Source organism: Rana temporaria, chromosome 7 (assembly GCF_905171775.1).
Source record: "Rana temporaria chromosome 7, aRanTem1.1, whole genome shotgun sequence".
Lineage (NCBI taxonomy): Eukaryota > Metazoa > Chordata > Amphibia > Anura > Ranidae > Rana > Rana temporaria.
Window position 1 is genome coordinate 58,564,302 of NC_053495.1, and position 22,393 is coordinate 58,586,694.

Genomic DNA, 22,393 nt, shown 5'->3' on the forward strand with positions numbered 1-22,393 from the left:
TTCATATTACAGTATATTATTATTATTATTATATTATACATTTTCTTAATGCACAGAACCATCTGGCAATGAAAAAGAAGAACTTTCATGTCTGCAGAGAACCGATAGATGCCAGGGGGAAACCAAAAACAGGAACTCTATTCATCACACAAGGAGGGAGTTTTTTTTAACCATAAATTGCAATGGTATTTTTCTGCATAGTTTACATCAAAAAAATGTTTTAATAGAGTTCGTTAATATTTTTAAAGCCTCAGTTTAGTAAAAAAAAAAAAAAGGTTTTACGAAACCCCAGCACAAACGAGTACTTACAATCAATATGAAGTGACCCTTGTGCTGCAAGCTGTGGTAGTCAGGGTGTTGCAGTGCGCATACGGAGGCCTAGGCCAGCAGGAAGCTGTGCAGGGATGCGCAAGTGTGTGCAACTTGTCATCTGCCTGCCAAGCATATGCCAGTCCTCGGTCTTCCAGTCCAGGTCTGTCATGCACCAACTTGCTACTTTTTGCTACCCGGCTCATTCTTGAGGAAGCATTAGCTATCTTCCTGCGCAGATCATGGGACAAGCTACAGGAATTCATACCTGCCGTGCCACTGGGCTGGAGCTGTAAGAGAGACCTACCTCTTCACATCAGGCTATACCCAGGCCCGGATTTACTCCCTTTGCCGCCCCAAGGCCGGGTCCTTCAATGCCGCCCCCGCCTGCGCAGTACAGGGAGGACATGCTGCCGAGAACCATCTCACCTCCTCTTCCCTCTGTTTTCTCTCCTCTCACCATCCGTGACATGACAGGGGGGGAACTCCCAAAATGAAAGTGAAAGTGTCCTCTCAGCTGCAGTGCCGCCCCTGCACCCACTGCCGCCCGAGGCCTGGCCTTGTTGGCCTTGTCTGGAATCCGGCCCTGGCTATACCACCAGGTACGTGACATCGGTCCTCCCACCCCTGAAACCATAATCTTCCTTTTCTGTCCCCCTCCTCCATTCATAGAAGCTCTGCTATAGCTTCCATCAATGAAAAAATTATGTATGAATGGAGCAGACGGACCTCTCTTTCATCTGCCCATCCTCCATTCATAGATTGCGTTTTATTAATTGAAGCTATAGGGCTAGATTCAGAGACAGTTACGCTGGCATATCAGTAGATACGCAGTCGTAACTCTGAATCTACGCCTTAAATTAGGCTAAGATACGAGCGGCATAAGTCTCCTACGCCGTCGTATCTTAGGGTGCATATTTATGCTGGCCGCTAGGTGGCGCTTCTGGCGATTTCAGCATAGAATATGCAAATGAGCTGGATACGCCGATTCAGAAACGTACGTGCGCCCGGCAGATTTTTTGACGTCGTTTGCGTAAGGCTTTTTCCGGCGTAACGTTACTCCTGCTACATGAGGCATAGCCAATGTTAAGTATGGACGTCATTACCGCATCGAATTTTGAAATTTTTACGTTGTTTGCGTAAGTCGTTCGCGAATAGGGCTTTGCGTAAATTACGTTCATGTCGAAAGCATTGACTATTTGCGACGTGATTAGGAGCATGCGCACTGGGATACGTTCATGTATCCCAGTGCGGGTCATGTTTTATTTACATAAAACACGTCCACCTCTTCACAATTTTAATTCAGCGCGCTTATGCCGGCAGATTTACGCTACACCGCCGCAACTTACGGAGCAAGTGCTTTGTGAATACTGCACTTGCCTCTCTAAATTGTGGCGGCGTAGCGTAAATAACATACGCTACGCCTGCACAAATTTACGTCGCCGTACCTGAATCTAGCCCATAGTATTTATTTCAGCTACTTATGCAGCCCTTTACATTTTTTGTACATTCTCATCAGTCCCTGCCCTCAAGAAGCTTACAAGCTAAGGTCCCTAACTCACATTCATACACACAGGGCCAAGTTAGATAGGAGCCAATTAACCTACCATCATGTCTTTGGAGTGTTGGAGAAAACCCACACAGAGAGAGGGAGAACATGCAAACTCTAGGCAGGTAGTGTCATGGTTGGGATTTGAACCGACGACCCTTTTGCTGCTAGGCAAAAGTGCTAACCATGACACCACTGTGCTGCCCACAGTAGTAGTGCAGCTACTATGGATGTAGGGGACGCAGAAAGGGCAGGCATAGTTGACACTTAAAAAGGGCATATGACAGGTCCCTATTAACCCCGGCGACTCCAGAAGATTATGGCTGAGGGAGTAGAATGGGGATAAGAGGACTTCTTATTTCAAATGAAACCTCAGCCAGCAGCACAAGGGGCACAACTCACTGATTGTAAGTACTATCCATTGTGCTGAATTTCTTATTGAAAATTTACTGAACCCCAGTAGATATCTGTCCAATCATACTCATATTTTGAAACTACAGCTGTTTTTCTGAGACCACTCATTTGAGAGTTTGGGATTTGGGTACTCTTATGCCCCGTACACACGATCGGAAATTCCGACAAGAATTTTTTTTCTGTCGGAATGTTGGCTCAAACTTGTGTTGCATACACACAGTCACAGTGTCTGAAATTCCGACCGTCGAGAACGAAGTACAAGACGTACGACGAGCCGAGATCAATGAAGTTCAATAGGCAGTTTGCCTCTTCTGCTTGATTCTTCTGAGCAGGTCGGAATTGCATACAGAGGAGCGGAATTTCGGACAAGAAATGTTTCCGTCTGAAAAATAGAGAACCTGCTCTCAATCTTTTGCTTGCGGAAATTCTGACAGAAAATATTGGATGGAGCATACACACGGTCGGAATATCCGACCAAAAGCTCACATCCAACTTTTTTTGATGGAAAATCCTATAGTGTGTACAGGGCATTAGGAGAAATGCCTAATGCCGCGTACACACGATCAGGCTTTTGCCTGGCCAAATCACATCGGAAAAATATAGAACATGTTCTATATCAAAACTCCGGTGGAATTTCTGATGAAAAAACTCAGATGGGGCGACACACGATCCATCGGACGTTTTCCATCGGAAATTCCGATCGTGTGTGGGGGGCATTACAGATCTTCAACAACATGTCACATGAGTGAATTGTGAAGATATGATCAACAATACATTTATTTCAGTTTAGGAATTTTTTGGAACTATTGTTAGCCCATCCCCTCTAGCAAGATATGGTCAATGATCCATGCTCCCTTTCTGCCTTCCTGTGTGACATTGCTCAGACCTGAGTGGCCAATCACATAATCTGAACACTGTATTCTGGGGTGAAGGCAGTAATATTATCCCCCAAGTAAGCTCTAACACCAAGTCCCATACCTAGGGTGGACTCCTGCAGGGTGGAATCAGCTCTGGAGCAATGATTGATGAGTATACCTTGGGATATGGGCTTTCAGTAGATACTGTCACTTTGTCCTGAATGGGACAGGGTCTTCTTAAAGCCTAACTGCAAGAACATGAAAAAAATCCATCCTAGCAATACACCCACCCCCCAACCACTGTTGGCTGTTAGAGCAAGGAGTAAGTTAGGTATTTTCTCTTTAACCCTCTGCCCCTAGACTAAGTAAGCAATTAACCCTTATGCAGGGGGAAAGGTGGGTTGTGGGGGGCACTGCAAAGGTGGATTTTTATTATTGAGTTGGGCCTTAACGGTTTAATGGTTTTCTAGGGAACCCCCTACTTGCAGGTATGGCCTGTGTGAGCCCTTTGTTTACTAACACTAAGGAAGCCCCTTTTTCATACTATGAATTAGATGAGCCAACCAAACTCGTATACAAGTAAACTGTCCCTTTGTCACCCCTCTTGCAGTGGCACTGACTGGAGAAAATTGTACTATTGCGATTTTTGTTACCTAAAGCTGGCCATACATGTATTGAAATTCTGCCGGTTCAGCAGGAACTGGTTGAATTTTGATCCATGTATGGCCGTTCCCATTCATGAGTAATCAATTTATTGATTGACTTTTCATGAACTGGCTTGTTGGTATATTTTCCAATTGACTGAACCCCAGTGCGAAATGCGTCAGCTGTATACCCCACTGCTTGCTGTCTTTTGTAGTGCCTTCTTTCCTTTACCATTAAAAGGCTACTTTTTTAATGTTTTTTGGTGTGCGGCTGTCCATATCTTCTTTCCAAGTTTATATTTTCCAATTGGCTGCAGCGTTGATCAGTGTATTCTGATGGCAAAGGAGTCGGACTGTCAGAATACATTGAAACAGCAGGGAGGAATTACCTATTCACCTCAAATGTGTGGATGGGAAAATTGCTGGCTTGCTGAATGAAAAAAACTGAGCCATGTATGGCCAGCTTATTGTATTATGGGAGGTAATAAATCTGTTGTCTTTATACAAAGAGGGACTTGTAGAGTCCTGAGAGAATGAATTTTCCTGTTATATATGTTGGTTATTTCCTATGAATGTTCAAACATGCATTGCAGATGTTTTGGCCCCTGGCTGGTCATACCTGCTGTTAACGCCACTCAAATGAAAATGAATAAAAACAATTAAATAGAAAGGTTACTCTTGTTTTTCAAAATCTGCATATATTTCAGTTCAGGTTGAAAATACCTGCAGGCATAGTCCAGGTCAGTTCTTTGCTCCATGCACTGCGATATGCTGGATCTTTTTGTGCCACAGATCGCATTTTAAAAAGGTAGGTGCTCCCAGGGACAAATGAACGAGGCTTGAAACGGACTTCCATCTTTCCCAAGACATCTAATGAAACAGCATCCTGTAGAGAGAGACATGTCTTTATTTTAGGTGTAAATTCGGATGTTGGTGTCCCATACCAGCCCATATAACTCAGCCTCTTGGATGCTACACTAATATTGCCAGCTGCAATGAGATTTCAATGAGATTTCACTGCAATGTGAAATCTCTGCAATGGGACAGGGATGGTAAAAAATAAACTGACAGGGGCTATAACCCTCCCTTACTCTATCCAAAATTTTAAAAAAAATTGTTGCCTATAGTTCTACTTTAAGCACAAATTTCGGCTAATTTTATGGAGCGGACTAAGAAGATATAACCATGCCAATGGTGCAGCAGAAAACATATAGCACAGTGAGGAAGGTTTGTGGTCCAGGCTGAATTAGTCAAAATTAGTGTAATGCAAGCTGCTTCTAACCAGGGCTGTCTTAATGAAAGGGCACACCTGGGCACTGTCCAGGGGCCCCAGCTGCATGGGGGAGCCCTGCACTTTCCCCAAAGCAGCTGGTTCTTGAGCCCACGATGCGCCAAAATTGTCTCCATTGTAGGGGCCCCAGAGTATTACTTTGCCCAGGGGCCCATGATGCTATTAAGACTTCCCTGCTACAGTGTAGCGCCAGCCGGCGGGGACTCTTTCCGTGCTGCCCCCCTGCAAAATGCTGCCCTAGGCCTGGGCCTTGCTGGCCTAGGCCAGGATACAGCGTTGCTTCTACCTATTTTCCCCTATCCCATGAATTCTGCATTTAGAATCACTACCATATATCCCATCCAAAGATCTGCCAATTGCACATTGTATACACCAATGGTATTGTACTGTACCTCCCACGTTTCCCAATCCTTTCTACAATACTTGACTTGGTACAGAAGAGATGATGAAGAGTGTACGTTTTTTGGCATCTTCCAGGTCAGAGTAATTTTGCCATTGTTGGACATTTGGACTTTGAGATCGTTCGGCGGGAGCATCTGAACTGAAGGAATAGATTTTAAAACAGAGCAAACAGAGAATACTTAATTGTACCCTACTATCTACAATCCCATGTTACAGCATTCATTATAAACCATATCCGTGGTAAGAAATATTTCTTGCTGTCTTTTTTGTTATATAAACTCTAAATTAAAGCTAAACTAAAGACAAAACTTTTCTATATTTAGAGAGAGTGCAAAAGGACTAGAACCTCTATTATGGTTAGGTCTTATGCACAAGGGGTGTGCAAGAGGCCTAAGGCTCCATGCATACTGTCTTTTTGTGTTTTGCCTGTAGAATTTACTCAATTTTATCCTATGTGTCCATGCACATTGGGACGATTGAGATCAGTGTTTAGAGGCAGGAAAATAACCCTTCTGGTTTGCATTTTTGATTGGAGCTTTCTGGCAGAAAAAACGCAAAACTCTCCTAAACTCGTCTAAACTTTGTACAAAAAACACTCTAAATTATCTTTTTTTTGTCTGTCAAGGGAACTGCCATTTTTTTAAGCCCAGTTTGCATGGAGCCTAATGCCGCGTACACACGACACCTTTTCATGACGAGAAAAATGCAATTTTTTTAAATTGGTTGTTAAAAACGGTTGTGTGTAGGATCCAGAGCGTTTTTCTCAACGAGAAAAATAGGCATTCAAAATTTAGAACCTGCTCTATTTTTTCTCGTCGTTTTTCACATTGTCGGTTTTGTCGTCGTGAAAAACGGTCGTGTGTACGCTTTAGCGATGGGGGGGAAAAAAAAACATGCTCAGAAGCAAGTTATGAGAAGGGAAATTAGCATAATCAGCCTAAAGGGTGGCGCCATTCGAATGGAACTTCCCCTTTATAGTGCCGTCGTACGTGTTGTACGTCACCGCGCTTTGCTCGAGCATTTTTTCTCACGATTGTGTGTATGCAAGGCAGGCTTGAGAGGAATCACGTCGAGAAAAACGTAGTTTTTTTACATGACATGAAAAATGGTCTTGTGTACGTGGCTTTAGTGCTAAATGGGTCCTTTTTGAGATATTCACTTTCATATTCTGTTTTGTTGGGTGAGATTACACTTTAAGGCAGAACTCAAGCCACAGTCATTTTACAGATTCATAAGGGAAAAATAAGTTACCTCTTGTGAAGTGTGGTAAATGCCCAACTTGTTCCTGTACACAGATTACAAGGCGTTTTGTGATTGGGCAAGGGGAGAGGAAAAAAAGGGGAAATGGCAGGATCCCTTTACTGTATGGCCCCGTACACACGATAGAATCCATCCGCAGATAAATCCCAGCAAATGGGTTTCTGCGGATAGATCCTATGGTGTGTACACGCCAGCGGATCTGTTTCCGCGGAGAAATCTCCTCTGGGATGGATTCCAGCAGATCGAATATTTGTTGTGCTGCACAACATATCCATCTGCTGGAATCCATACCAACGGATGGATCCGCTCGTCTGTACAGACTTACCGGATCCATTCGTCCAAAGGGATTCCCCGCACGCGTCGTAATGATTTGACGCATGCGTGGAATTCCTTATATGACAGCGTCGCGCCCGTCGCCGCGTCATAATCGCGGCGACGGCGCGACACGTCATCGGCAGAGGATTTCCGCGCGGATTTCAATGCGATGGTGAGTACACTCCATCCCATCGAAATCAGCGGATATCTTTGAGAGGATTTATCCGTGGAAACGGTCCGCTGGACCGTATCTGCGGATAAATCCTCTCGTGTGTATGGGGCCTATGAGAACTGAAGCTTTTATAGCTAGTGTTTCAAAAATACAGTGCTGATTGTATTATCTGCCAGGTAGAAATGAAGGAATTGTACAGAAAACAGGACGGAGCTGAGCATTTATCATACCTTGTAACTTGAGGCCCTGTACACACGATCAAAGACGTCTGCTGAAACTGGTCCGCAGACCAGTTTCAGCAGACAGATCCGACCGTGTGTACAGCCTAGCAGACAGGTTTTTCCAGCAGACAAAAGTTTTAAAGCATGCTTTAAAACTTATCTGCTGGAAACCCGTCCGTCCGACATGTCCGCTGGTTAGTACGCTTAACCAGCGGACCGAAATCTCCCGCATGCGCCGAATGGATTCGACACATGCGTGGAAGCATTTTACTTCCTGGTTTGCGGACGTGGCAGCATCAACGTCACCGCCACGTCACCGCGCTGTCTGTCCGTGGGGATTTTGGTTTGATGGTGTGTACAACCATCAGACCAAAATCTCCTAGCAGACATGTCCAATGAAAACGGTCCGCGGAACGTTTTCATCGGACATGTTCGAGCGTGTGTACAGGGCCTAAGAGGTAACTTTTTTCCCCTTTTTTTTTTAAATGCTTACCTATAGATGCTGGTATAATGCAAGTCTCTGCGTGTACATCCCATTCTGGTACGAAGGCAAAGTGGGTAGTTGCTAAAGAGCTGAATATGTCATTAAAGCGGCAGCCTATCACAACGTTGCCATCTTCCTGGTTTTGAGAGTCAAAGGGATCACAGCGATGTCTAAATCTGGTGATATGTTTGAGAAAAAGACACAATTTTTAGAAGACAATCCGCTGTACCTGTGTGATCAGTATGTACACTGTGCGCTCATGACACTAGTATCACAGAGCATTATAGGTTCTGTACAGATCAGGCAGAGTTAGGAGTCATTAGGGCCAGTTCACACCACAATGCACATCTCTATGCAGCACATTTGAGGGCCCATTCATTAATTTGGCTGCCATAAGTGCAATAATGTGCAAAATGTACAGCAGGTGCGACTTTTAAAAATCACACTGTATTGAACCGCATGGTACAGCAGTACCTAGTAGCAGATTCTAGATTCTCCCTTTTAATATACCAATAATATACTCAGGCCCACTTTAATGATGCATTCCAGACATGTTTTTAACCACTTCCATACCGGGCCTATTCTGGCACTCCTCTCCTACATGTAAAAATCATCTTTTTTTTTTTGCTAGAATTACTCAGAACCCCCAAACATTATGGCCCGGATTCACGTACAGTGGGTGACTGCGATATTGTGTCAATCTCGCTCCCTTTCTCGGCGAGATTGACCACCTACGAGCCCCATCGCGGGAGCCAGCACCGAGCTGGCTTGCCGCGATAGAGACAAAGCCATCATAGAAGCGACGGGGATCCGACTTGGATTCCCGCCAATTCTACACGTGTGCGGCGTTTGTTATGAATCCTGAGGAGGAACTCCCCGCCGGATTTTAAATAAAAATCCGGCATGGGTTCCCCCCTCAGGAGCATACCAGGCCCTTAGGTCTGGTATGGGTTGTACGGAGACCCCCTACAATCCATACCATACCCGTATCCAAAGCACGCTACCCGGCCGGCCAGGAAAGGAGTGGGGACGAGCGAGCGCCCCCCCCCTCCTGAGCCGTACCAGGCTGCATGCCCTCAACATGGGGGGGTTGGGTGCTCTGGGGCAGGGGGGCGCACTGCGGGGCCCCCCCACCCCAGAGCACCCTGTCCCCATGTTGATGAGGACAGGGCCCCTTCCCAACAACCCTGGCCATTGGTTGTTGGGGTATGCGGGCGGGAGGCTTATCGGAATCTGGGAGCCCCCTTTAATAAGGGGGCCCCCAGATACCGGCCCCCCACCCTAAGTGAATGGATATGGGGTACATCGTACCCCTACCCATTCACCTGGAGGCAAAATGTTAAAAGTTAATAAACACGACAAAAGGGTTTTTAAAATAATTTATTAGTCTGCTCCGGAGGCACCCCCTGTCTTCTTTAGCTCTTTTTACCAGGGGGGGCTTCTTCTTTGACGTCTTCGGGTGGGGGCCGCTCTTCTTCGCCGCCGTCTGGTTCTCTTCCACCGCCGGGGGGGGTCTCTTTTATAAAAGCGCCCACCCCCCGGCGGGTTTCCTCCAACGTCTTTGGCGGGGGGTGGTGTGCTTCTCAGGGGGTGCTTCTTCTTCCGCTATCCGGGGGGGTCTTCTCTGCTATCCGGGGGGTCTTCTTCTATGTTCGCCGCTCTCCGCTGTTGACTCGGCGCACCCCGGTTCTTCCTCCCGCTGTCCGGTGCCTTCTCTTTCAGCGCTGAACGTCTTCTTCTTCTGTGCTGTGACGTCTTCTTCTTCTTCTGTGCTGTGACGTCGTCTTCTTCTTCTCTTCTCTTCTTCTGCCTTCTCCCGATGTTGACACGACGCCTCTTCTCGCTGCAATGACAGGTGCGCGGTTTGCATCTGACTTATATAGGCCTCACAGTCCCATCATGCTCTGGTACCTACCCATGTGATACCTACCCACGTGGGTAGGTACCGGATCATGATGGGACTGTGAGGCCTATATAAGTCAGATGCAAGCCGCACACCCGTCATTGCAGCGAGAGGAGGCGACGTGTCAACATCGGGAGAAGGCAGAAGAAGAGAAGTGAAGAAGATGACGTCACAGAAGAGCGGACTGGCCGCCACTAGTATAGCGGCGGTCAGCCCTGAAGGAGAAGGCACCGGACAGCGGGAGGAAGAACCGGGGTGCGCCAAGTCAACAGCAGAGAGCGGCGAACATAGAAGAAGACCCCCCGGATAGCGGAGAAGACCCCCCCAGATAGCGGAAGAAGAAGCCCCCCTGAGAAGCACACCACCCCCCGCCGAAGACGTCGGAGGAAACCCGCCGGGGGGTGGGCGCTTTTATAAAAGCGACCCCCCCGGCGGTGGAAGAGAACCAGACGGCGGCGAAGAAGAGCGACCCCCACCCGAAGACGTCATAGAAGAAGCCCCCACTGGTAAAAAGAGCTAAAGAAGACAGTGGGTGCCTCCAGAGCAGACTAATAAATTATTTTAAAAACCCTTTTGTCGTGTTTATTACCTTTTAACATTTTGCCTCCAGGTGAATGGGTAGGGGTACGATGTACCCCATATCCATTCACTTAGGGTTGGGGGCCGGTATCTTGGGGCCCCCTTATTAAAGGGGGCTCCCAGATTCCGATAAGCCTCCCGCCCGCATACCCTGACAACCAACGGCCAGGGTTGTCGGGAAGGGGCCCTGTCCTCATCAACATGGGGACAGGGTGCTCTGGGGTGGGGGGGCCCCGCAGTGCGCCCCCCTGCCCCAGAGCACCCAACCCTTCCATGTTGAGGGCATGCAGCCTGGTACGGCTCAGGAGGGGGGGGGGGGCGCTCGCTCGTCCCCACTCCTTTCCTGGCCGGCCGGGTAGCGTGCTTTGGATACGGGTATGGATTGTAGGGGGACCCCTACGCCGGTTTTTCGGCGTAAGGGGGTCTCCGTACAACCCATACCAGACCTAAGGGCCTGGTATGCTTCTGAGGGGGGAACCCATGCCGGATTTTTATTTAAAATCTGGCGGGGAGTTCCTCCTCAGGATTCATAACAAACGCCGCACACGTGTAGAATTGGCGGGAATCCAAGTCGGATCCCCGTCGCTTCTATGACGTGCTCGCTGGAATGTGCTTTTACTATTTCAGCGAGTGCGAGATGTCGGCACCCTGTCGCCGAGAATTAGCGCGATGCTGTCGTGCTAAAAACACATTCTCGGCGGCAGACACTGTAGCACTTGCGCCGACGTATCTCGAGATATGCCGCGTAAGTGAACAGATGCGCCGTCGTATCTATGCGCCTGACTTTGAAAGCAAGATATGCCTGAAATCGGGCTTCATCAGACCGACGTAAGTTTCCTACACTATCGTATCGTGGGCGCATATTTACGCTGGCCACAAGGGGCGCTCCCATTGATTTACGCTTCGAATATGCAAATGACTGAGATACGCCGATTCACGAACGTACTTGCGCCCGTCGCAGTAAGATACACGGTTGACGTAAGTCGTACGTCCGGCGTAAAGTTATGCCTCATAAAGCAGGTGTAAGTCAGCAGCATCAATGCACCAGGGAACACAGCCGTAGTATACGTTTACGTCGTTTACGTAGTACGTGAATAGGGCTGGGTGTACATGATTCGACATATCTTAGGCGTTCATTCCGACGTGATTCTGAGCATGCGCATTGGGAAGCGTCCATGGGACAGCGCATGCGTCGGTCGTTCGGTCCATCATTTGCATGGGGTCACGGTTCATTTAAATCGATCTCGCCCACTTCCACCTACTTTGAATTAGGCAGGCTTACGCCTAGGAATTTATGTTACGCCGGCGCAACGTTGGGAGCAAGTGCTTTGTGAATACTGTGCCCGCCGCTCTGCGCTACATCGGCGTAGCGTATATTCGATACACTACGCCAGCATAACTATGCGCCGAGGTATGTGAATCTGGGCCTATGTATGTTTTTTCTTTAGTAGAGACCCTAGGGAATAAAATGGTGGTCTTTGCAAATTTTTATGTTACACGGTATTTGCAGCAATTTTCAAACGTGTTTTTTTTTTTAATAAAAAAAAACACTACTTGTGAAACAAAAACAAAAAAACACTAAAGTTAGCCCATTTTTTTTCATGCGGGGACAGGGGCGCTTTACATTTTTTTTATTTATTTATTTTTGCACTTTCCCTTAAAAAATGTTTTATCACTTTTATCGCTTTTTTTTTATTCCCCTTGTCCTTTCCAGCCAAGTACACAGCTGTGTTTACATCTGCCTGGCTGAATGTGACATCATAACATTGAGCCCAGGACTCCAAAGGTCACAGAGACTGCCGGGGACAATCAGATATCTCAGCTCAAAGTCCAGGACGTCATATGACGGCCTTGGGCGGGAAGTGATTAAAAACATATTTTAGCCAGTTATATATTCAGAAAAAAAAACTGATTTAATTGAAGCTAATGGAAGTACTTTAATAGGTCTCCATTTTAGCCTTCCGTAATTCCCTGCACAGTAACATTCACATAGGATAGAGATCAGCATAAACCAAATGAAGCAAAAAAATTTTTCACACTGCAGTCTGTCTATCACTATGATCATGCTTCCAGGATGGAAGAATTTGACTGTATGTTAATACGCAGAAATACCTGTCCAGATTATTCCAGTGGTAGAGTATCAAAGGAAGCATTTCTTGCACTTTCTCCATTTCTGTCCAGTGACATGTCCAGTTTTCCTTGAAGTTATTAACACATCTCAGGGAGTCTAGAGGTTCCAAGCCTGAAAAAATAAAGTTAGCATGAATAACCCCATACTAACTAATAATTACATTTCCGGAAACTGGTTGCTAGGGCCAGCTCTGCCCGGCATCTTGCAACCAGTGACAATTTGCTCTCAGACAGTGAGACCGGGAGCGAGGCCTGCGCCTAGTGCCGCACTGCTGGCACCACCCACCTCGGCACTTCCTCCTTCTCTGGCACCCAGTGGCAAGCAGCAGGGACTGGTGTGATCTTCTCTCTCCAGATAGTGACGCCACTTTTTTTCTTTCTACGCACGTGGCTCATGCAGAGGGAGTGACATCAGCACTGCATCTGGTGGCAGGCAATGGGTGGCAAGTGGCACATTCACCTGAGTCCAACCAAGTTTTATCCTGTGTTGAGCCCTGATGAAGGAGAAGTGGTGTTGCTCCCAAAACATGTATCCTATTTTTATATGTAGCGAGTGTCCTGCATCTCCCGTGACCTTGTCAAGCTGGCCTCCACCGCGTACAGAGGCTCTCCTTAGGAAGAAAGTGCTTGTCAGCTCCTGCGGGGGATTCCTCCCTCTCCTTACAGACACTGACTGCAGTAAAGAACGAGAGGTATTTGTTCACACACAGCCACCCACTCTGCTCCCTTCCTCCGCATCTGCATTGGCAGGAGGAGAAGAACCAATCAACACAGGGCTCCTGCAAGGCATCTTGGGACATGAAGTCCTATAACCAAACTGCCCCATAGCCTTGTATGAGACAAGGAACTACAGAGCATGCTCTGCAGGAAAAGAGCTGAGGACTCCATCTTGTTTCTTGAGGGACATGGAGATCAGCATGAGGCAAAGAGGGAGATGGACATAACTGGAGGAGCTGCTGCTACCCACTGGGATCCATCCAGAGATGGCGGGAGATGGGCGTCCCACCAGAGGGAGACCTCCGGTGCATCTCGAGGCATCTGGGTACAAGAGGAATTTCGGTCACAAGATGGTCAGGGGGGCCACTTGAAGAACCATCTGTCAAGACTTCCTCCTTTCTGCCTGGGTCGCCGGAACTGGTTAGAGGGCACTTGCCCACTTTAAAGACGCACTATCCACTTTTGTACACTGCATACAGGTCGCATAGTTACAGAATGCCAAGAGGTCCTGTCACTTACCCCTTTAAATTTCTTTATGCTGATTACTGACTCCCTTTGTTACACGTTGATGATATTTGTCTTTTCTGAGCTTCAACAGCCGGTGAAGATAATTGCAATGACTTGTATTCTGAACACTGACTCCTTGTTGCTCTTAAAGGGGACACATTGTTGGTACCTTGTTATTCCATCTCTTATTAAGATTAGAGTTATTGTAGGTCGGCCCTCCTCCTTCCCCTTTAGTGGTAGCTATTTCAGTTAAAGATTCTAGTAAGAAGAAATCTCTTTGCCAAAACTCCTTGTTGTTGCTCTTTTACCCATTATACAATTGTTATTCATTGTACTTGTACCTAATAATTTGCCTAGAGTTCATTCAAATGGGTATGTGGGTTGCTTTCTCCCAGGATTTGGCTGTATGACACTCACTTACGTTCTCCTCCTGAGCAAGTAAACAGTGAAGGTTGAATCCAGTTTTAACTGTGTCTGTGTGTCATTGATTATGGTGTTCCACTAACTTTATGGCTCGGTGTGCCAGAGGGTCTGGGACTAAGGTGACCACGTGTCCCAGATTGCCCAGGACAGTTCCGCATTTTTCAGGTCTGTCCCGGGCACCTTCATTCCAGGACAATACAGTGTTCCGGAATGAATCGGACACAGCTACCCCCCGGGCCAATCTGATGCCCCCAAAAAAAGGCTGCCACATCGCTGCTTTACTCGCTGACAGTACTTGCCCTGGTCGGGAATGCCTGGAGGAGCACAATCCCCGCCCCCTGCTTGTGATTGGAGAAATCATAAAGCCTGCCTCTTGTGTCCAATCGCTGTGCTGTGATTCTTTACAGCACATGCTGATTTTTGGGAATTGTAGTTTGGAAATGTGGTCACCCTACCTGGGACTACTCTTGGGGAGTACTGGACCAAACAAACTCAAGCGGCTCCTACGGGGGGTAAAATTATCTTGGACTCTTTTTTTATTTTTATGATTTTGGTCTCACGCTCCTTTCTGTATTTCTATTCTTTGAAAAAGTCAGCTGCAATATGACTGCCTCACTTTGTAAACCAGCCTTGGATGTACTATAATAAATACAGATACAATCATCAGCTAATCTAGTACACATGGATGTCTTCTCACATCTGATCACTATCATATAACTGCATTCATTGCAATACAGCATACAATTATTTTAATATCCTGAGAATGTCTGTCAGCTCTTTAATTTCCATGAGGGATACACGTCGTCATCTATCATTCACAACTGACAGTAATAAGTAACTGTTAAAATGTTGTCTGATAGAGAAGCACAGAAACCCTTGGATGGCTGTATTGGCACTAAAAATTTCAATAACATTTCTCATTGCACTCTTATTGGAGGCTCCCATGAATAATCAGTAGCCACTACTGCAAAGGTACATTGAATATTTTTTTTTAAAGGGAAGACTAGAATATATAAAGCATTTGTATTTCCTTCCTCCTTTCGACATTAAATTTAAAAAACAACAACTCCAGTCTAATGAAATAGCAAGAATAAAATTACAATTTTAAAAATGAAAACTTAAAAGGGCGCTACAAAGGGTCGGTTTTGTGAAAAGTGATATTTTAGAGGCACTGTATTGTCAAAAGTATTGGGATGCCTGCCTTTACACGCACATGAACTTTAATGGCATCCCAGTCTTTAGGGTTCAATATTGAGTTGGCCCTCCCTTTACAGCTATAACAGCTTCAACTCTTCTGGGAAGGCTGTCCACAAGGTTTAGGACGTCGTCTATGGGAATGTTTGACCATTCTTCCAGAAGCGCATTTGTGTGGTCATGCACTGGTGTTTGTGCACAGGTGCACAGTCATGTTGGAACAGGAAGGGGCTAATCCCCAAACTGTTCCCACAAAGTTGGGAGCATGAAATTGTCCAAAATGTCTTGCTATGCTAAGTTCCCTTCACTGGAACTAAGGGGCCAAACCCAACCCCTGAAAAGTCCTGATCTCAACCCTATTGAACACCCTTGAGAATTGGAGCGGAGACTGCGAGCCAGGCCTCCTCATCCAACATCAGTTCCTGACCTCACAAATGCGCTTCTGGAAGAATAGTCAAACATTCCCATAGACATCCTCCCCAGAAGAGTTGAAGCTGTTATAGCTGCAAAGGGTGGGCCAACTCAATATTGAACCATATAGACTAATGCCGCGTACACACGATCATTTTTCAGCATGAAAAAAAAACGTTGTTTTTCAGCATGTCCAAAAAACGAAGTTTTCCCAACTTCATCATTAAAACGACGTTGCCTACACACCATCGTTTTTAAAAAATGATCTAGCAAAGCGCGTTGACGTACAACACGTACGACGGCACTATAAAGGGGAAGTTAAATTAGACTTTGGGCTGCTTTAGCTGATTCCGTGTTAGTAAAAGATGATTTGTGCTTTTCTGTCTGTTACAGCGTGATGAATGTGCTTACTCCATTATGAACAGTAGTTTTACCAGAACGAGCGCTAAGTAATCAAAGCTTTATGACTTGGTTTACTATTGTTGTGCTTTTTTAAGGTCATTTTTACCCGCACAGTAATTTATTTTGAATTCTTTTATAACGAAGATATTTTTAAATACAAGTCAATCTATATGACATAGTCTATAATATGAAACTTATTCACGGAGACGTATGATCATACAAAATAGCTAATTTATTGGTAGACAAAATATGAATATTTACATTAATTAAAATACCAATTGCGTTACATGAACGACTTGAAAATCAATAAAATACCCCCAAAATGGGCATACGGTACACCTGAAATTTGTGCAATGGTAGGTTCTCATTATGGTTACAATAACTTTATGTTAATGACAATGAAACAAAAGCATCTATTTCACACGCCCAACCATTACTATGCTGCAGGTAAGTAAGTGGTTAACAATGTGAAATATATTGGACGTTTGTTTTGTCAGTAAAATTGGAACTATGTAAAAGTAAAAAGATAATGAAAAATTGTACTCTTTAAGGAAAAATATACCAGTTATTGATTATGAGAACAAACCATAACTACAAGATATTCAATACTTCAATATTTTCATGGAACAACAATAGATTCAAGATGAAATAAAAAAATTGCATAATTACCGATTCCAAAATGACTATTTCCTACTGGCAAGTGACCAGAGCTAAATGGCTGCAGTCTTTCTATGGGTCTTCAGGGGATAAGAATATGTCCTCATGCATTGTGCTAGTGTGCCCCTCCCCATCGGAGTCAGTCCTGAGTCATCCCTCCAGTCATACTTCAGTCATTGCTTCCTTCCTCCTCTCATGGGGTGATCTCCTTGTCATTCATCCCTTTGGGGTCTTTTTTTTTTTAATTTTCTTCCCTCATTATATATATTTTAGGACAATAAGACTATAAAAATTATACCAAGTCCTGCCCAGCTGATCTGTGTCTTTAATTCATAGGTTCATGGCCCATATGGGAGTTCCTGTCAAGACGTGTCTGGTTTCTATTGGCTGACAGCTTAATGGTTAACTGTTCCCTAGACTCTGAGAAGTCATATGACTTTCAACCACCAGGTGTCTCACCTTTATTGTGAGATTATCTATACGTTAAAATCCATATTATTGGGGAGACTATATATATATATATATATATATATATATATATATATATATATATATATATATATATTGGTAACTTTATATTTTATATGCTACAATTAGTATATTTTTGATTCCTACATAACATGCTTCTATATTCCTTTATAACCGTATATTTCCCAACCATGCATAGGTTTATATCTCTCAATCAATGCAAAATAATTATTAACATGGCTACCTGAATCATTTTGATATGTGTTTGATGAATATGTGTTACAGGTTAATGTACATTTTTATAATCACAATTTGATATCTTTCATAATGTTGGTTAGCTTCTTTAAAACACTTCTATTTAAACTCATATTCCTCATATATCTCTTTTTTCTAACAAAGTTCTAAATTAACGGATGTGATGGTCATATATTTCCCTCAGTCCTAAGATGTCATTGATAATCTAAACATTATTTTTCATTTATTTCATGTCAACATATATTCTTTAATATCATGTGTATTTTAAGATATTTCTGACTTGTATCATTTCAAATTTCTTTTGCTATGTGTACGGATGGACTTAGGCAGCATTCAAGGATATTTTAAAAGTGACACAGCTTGTTTAAACAGTTCCTTACTTGAACACAATGGTTTTTCTTAGATGAGGCTTGTTTCCATGTGATAAATGCTTAGTTAGCTATCTGTGAAAACATTTCCGATGGCAGGATAACTAACCAACAAAGATAGTAAACATCTTCTTGTTAATTCACCAAAGCTGGGACAACATTTCTTTGTTCTGTGACGAAAGTTACCATTGTTTCTGAACTCTCTGCTTGAGAACAGGAGTTGTAAAAATCAGAAGATGGCTAATGTATTGGGAACTTGGCAAACATGAGCCAAGTTTGTTTTCTCTTCAATAACTGAAAGACTTCCATATACAATCGTTCACATCAATTCTGAGGCCTACTGGACCTTCATTATTCCGCCAGTAAATATTAAATTATTATTATAATTTGCGCCATAACCCATAACACTATGGGGCAGATCCACAGAGAGAGTACGCCGGCGTACTTTAAAATTTCCTGCGTCGTATCTTTAGTTTGAATCCTCAAACCAAGATACGACAGCATCTGGGTTAGATCCGACAGGCGTACGGCTTCGTACGCCTTCGGATCTTAGATGCAATACTTCGGCGTCCGCTGGGTGGAGTTTGCATCATTTTCCGCGTCGGGTATGCAAATTAGCTATTTCTGACGATCCACGAACGTACGCGCGGCCGTCGCATTCTTTTACGTCGTCTCTAGTCGGCTTTTTCCGGCGTATAGTTAAAGCTGGTGTTTTGCGGCGTATAGTTAGACTTGCCATGTTAAGTATGGCCGCCGTTCCCGCGTTTAATTTGAATTTTTTTTTTTTTTGTGTAAGTCGTCCGTGAATCGGGATGGACGTAATTCACGTCTATGTTAAAAAAAATCCTAGCGACGTCATTTAGCGCAATGCACGGCGGGAAATTTAAGGACGGCGCATGCGCAGTTCATTCGGCGCGGGGACGCGTGTCATTTAAATTAAACACGCCCCTTAAACGCCGATTTGAATTCTGCCGCCAGAGATAGACTACGCCGCCGTAACTTACGGCGCAAAATCTTTAAGGATTCGATTTAAAGCCAGGTAAGGTACAGCGGCGTAGCGTATCTCTGATACGCTGCGCGGGGGCAGATCTCTGTGGATCTGCCCCTATGTTTATAAACAAATTGTTAGGATTATTCATTTTTAGGTTTAGCATTACGATTATTGTTAGGCTTTTAATTAAAAATATTGAATTTTTTTGGTAGAACAGGTCAAACCCTTAGGAACCATTTAAAATCAAAATTATGGCAAAGTGAAAACTTCAGATTTAACTTATTCCATACTCTATGCATGCATGCAGACCTGTTTAAAAAAAGAAATCAAAGAGTTCAAAAATCAAGATTGGCTGGATTCCGGATTTCTGTGCTATTCAGCGGATCAGATAGATTGTGCAAATATTAAGAGAAATCAATCATTAGATAACTGTCAATTTTCTTACTTTAAACATCACTAAAAACAAGTATTTGGGAACATATACACACCGTGTATTCTCTGTATGTACTGCAGGGTGAAGATTTGAATACAAAATCTATAGAGACTGTATGATGTCCTCATTTTCTTCACTTCCTGAAATATATCAATCAAGGAACAATGTTATAAATGCCATGTAAACTCCAGAAACACACATTAAAAGTATAATATAAAATTGGGCTGATCATTAAAAGAAAATAAGCATTGCAAAACCTGCCACCTGAACTGTGGCATTTTATGAAATGAACTGGTAGTAGCGGCAGGTTTTTGTAGCAGTTTGTTAAGGGTTAAGCTACAGCCATTTTTTTTCACCTTATGTATAATTTTAAGTAGAACTTCATCCACAAATAAGATGAAAATGCATAGCCTATTAAAAGATAAAATAACCAGGCTTCAATATTCACCTTCAATCCAGAGATTTCCGGTGCAGTACCTTTTATATTCAGCTTTAAAGTGGAAGTAAAGTGACCATACTTACCTGTCCAATGGTCCTGCTCTGGCGGCAGCATCTTCTGAGTGCCTGTCTATGGGCTTCTTCTTTGGCCGGCAGGGGATTGACATGCACAGGAGTTCCTCATCCTGACACTCAGAGACTGTCCCGGCACTGTAAGTTGAGCTGCGCAAGCAAAGCTCGGTTTACAGGGTAATGGTATTATATTGCAGGTGAAACGGTGCATGTCTCTTCTGCAATAAAAGCCTGCCTGCTTGCATTTTTTATAGCGAGACTTTAGTCTTCTCCTATAGGTCCATGTAAGTAATGCCTCATATAGTGCCTTAAAAAAGTAACATACCCTTTGAAATGTTCTACATTTAGTCATGTTACAACCAAAATATCTCCCCACAAATTTTGGCCCCATCATTTAATCTAGTTGAAGATTCAAAACACTTGCTTTAGCAAAAATACTTCCTTGCCCCACCCCCCAAGGTACAGGAATGTTTGGGCATTTACTTGGCCCCCATATCACCTAGGAACTCTCTTACACCCAGAGACTAAGGTTGTTTAATTTGGGTATAACTTGCCAGGTTGTATTAAGGAATTGTGCTTCTGAGGAGGTCAGGAGGTTAACAAGGGAATAGTCTGACCTCACAATTGGTCATTCTCCTTCTCTTTTCTGACCTGCAGCCATAGCCATAATACTAAATGAAAAAAAAAAGGTAAATTGCGCTAATAACGTGAAAGATTGAAAAAAATAATATTCAATATTGGTGGGATCAAAAAAATCAAAAAATGAAAATATATAATGGTATATAAAAGTCCATAATAAGTCCTCAAAGTGACAAGGAAATCAATTTGTGAAATGATAGACAATGCTGTGAAGCTAGGCAAGACCACCACCGATGAATTTGATAAGGATGTATGCTTACCAGAAGGCAAGCTATAGAAAGCTTGCGGCTGCACCCCAGCCAGGGCCTTTAACATGGAACTGTTGCCAACATCAGAGATGAGAGTCCTCACAGTGGATGAAGGAGTATAGAATTCCAAGAAAAAAGGAATATCACATAGTGATGTACCGCATATGCTGAGAGATACCATATAATGACACACTAGGAGGAGAGCACCACCACCAATAGGGACCACCGCAAAACGTATGCGCTTACCAGACCAATATAATTATATGGCATGCGGCTGAACCCCAGCCAGGGCCTTTACGGAACTGTCTCCAACCTCAGCAGATCAAGACTCCCCCAGATTCCACGACAACAATCACCACCTTAGTACATAGAACAGGTCCAGGGGGATTTAAAGAAGCTTCTGCAGCCATCAGCAGTCATATATAAACCGTTGCACGCTGCTACGGCAGAGGAGCTTTCAATATATTTCTGGACTAATGATGGAATTGTCTGTGCAACGGTTTATATATGACTGCTGATGGCTGCAGAAGCTTCTTTAAATCCCCCTGGACCTGTTCTATGTACTAAGGTGGTGATTGTTGTCGTGGAATCTGGGGGAGTCTTGATCTGCTGAGGTTGGAGACAGTTCCGTAAAGGCCCTGGCTGGGGTTCAGCCGCATGCCATATAATTATATTGGTCTGGTAAGCGCATACGTTTTGCGGTGGTCCCTATTGGTGGTGGTGCTCTCCTCCTAGTGTGTCATTATATGGTATCTCTCAGCATATGCGGTACATCACTATGTGATATTCCTTTTTTCTTGGAATTCTATACTCCTTCATCCACTGTGAGGACTCTCATCTCTGATGTTGGCAACAGTTCCATGTTAAAGGCCCTGGCTGGGGTGCAGCCGCAAGCTTTCTATAGCTTGCCTTCTGGTAAGCATACATCCTTATCAAATTCATCGGTGGTGGTCTTGCCTAGCTTCACAGCATTGTCTATCATTTCACAAATTGATTTCCTTGTCACTTTGAGGACTTATTATGGACTTTTATATACCATTATATATTTTCATTTTTTTATTTTTTGATCCCACCAATATTGAATACAAATTTTTTCAATCTTTCACGTTATTAGCGCAACTTACCTTTTTTTTCATTTTGTATCATTGTGTGTATATTACAAATTTGTTGCAGCTCACTTTATTGTAATTTATTTAGATTTGATATTTTTTTAGCGCTGTAATTATTCTTTTATTCTTTTAAAGCCACAATACTAACCACATTTCTTTTATCTGATTCTCCATTTCTGTTGATCATATTTACCGGTACTGCAAAAACGTATCTGTTTTACTTTGAACTATTCTGTGTCTGCATCCATATTTTTGACTGAAATTTCTGAACCCAGGGTGTCAGAGGTGTCAGGAGACTTTCAAGATCAGGGCAATCAATGGGTTATGGCATATTTTAAGCAGACCTCACGGGGTAGCACTACATAAATTTTGAAAAGGTTTATATAGCTCAATAGACAACAAGAGAGAGGGCTAGGCCACAGGATTCCCCAAAACAGACCATATTACAGCTCCAGACTTCTCTTCTAGTAAAGTAACTAGTTGGCCCTTTAAGAACAAGCAAGTAGAACTCAAGACAATCTCTTCTCACAC

The 22,393-nt window shown here is 44.0% G+C and overlaps 1 protein-coding gene across 2 annotated transcripts in view; it reads right to left on the reverse strand.

Annotated features, from left to right (window-relative positions):
- CSF2RB (colony stimulating factor 2 receptor subunit beta) overlaps positions 1-22,393 on the reverse strand; it is a 99,138-nt gene that overhangs the window by 59,565 nt on the left and 17,180 nt on the right. The window contains exons 2-6 of one of the 2 annotated variants that reach the window (XM_040359439.1): positions 19,412-19,496; positions 12,513-12,642; positions 7,928-8,094; positions 5,457-5,605; positions 4,497-4,659 (exon numbers count right to left, since the gene is read on the reverse strand). In XM_040359439.1, coding sequence (XP_040215373.1) covers positions 4,497-4,659; positions 5,457-5,605; positions 7,928-8,094; positions 12,513-12,642; positions 19,412-19,484 — 682 coding nt within the window. In that variant the 5' untranslated portion in view covers positions 19,485-19,496. Of the gene's footprint in view, positions 1-4,496; positions 4,660-5,456; positions 5,606-7,927; positions 8,095-12,512; positions 12,643-19,411; positions 19,497-22,393 lie in introns of those variants that run through there. The other variant, XM_040359440.1, reaches the window with a different exon arrangement.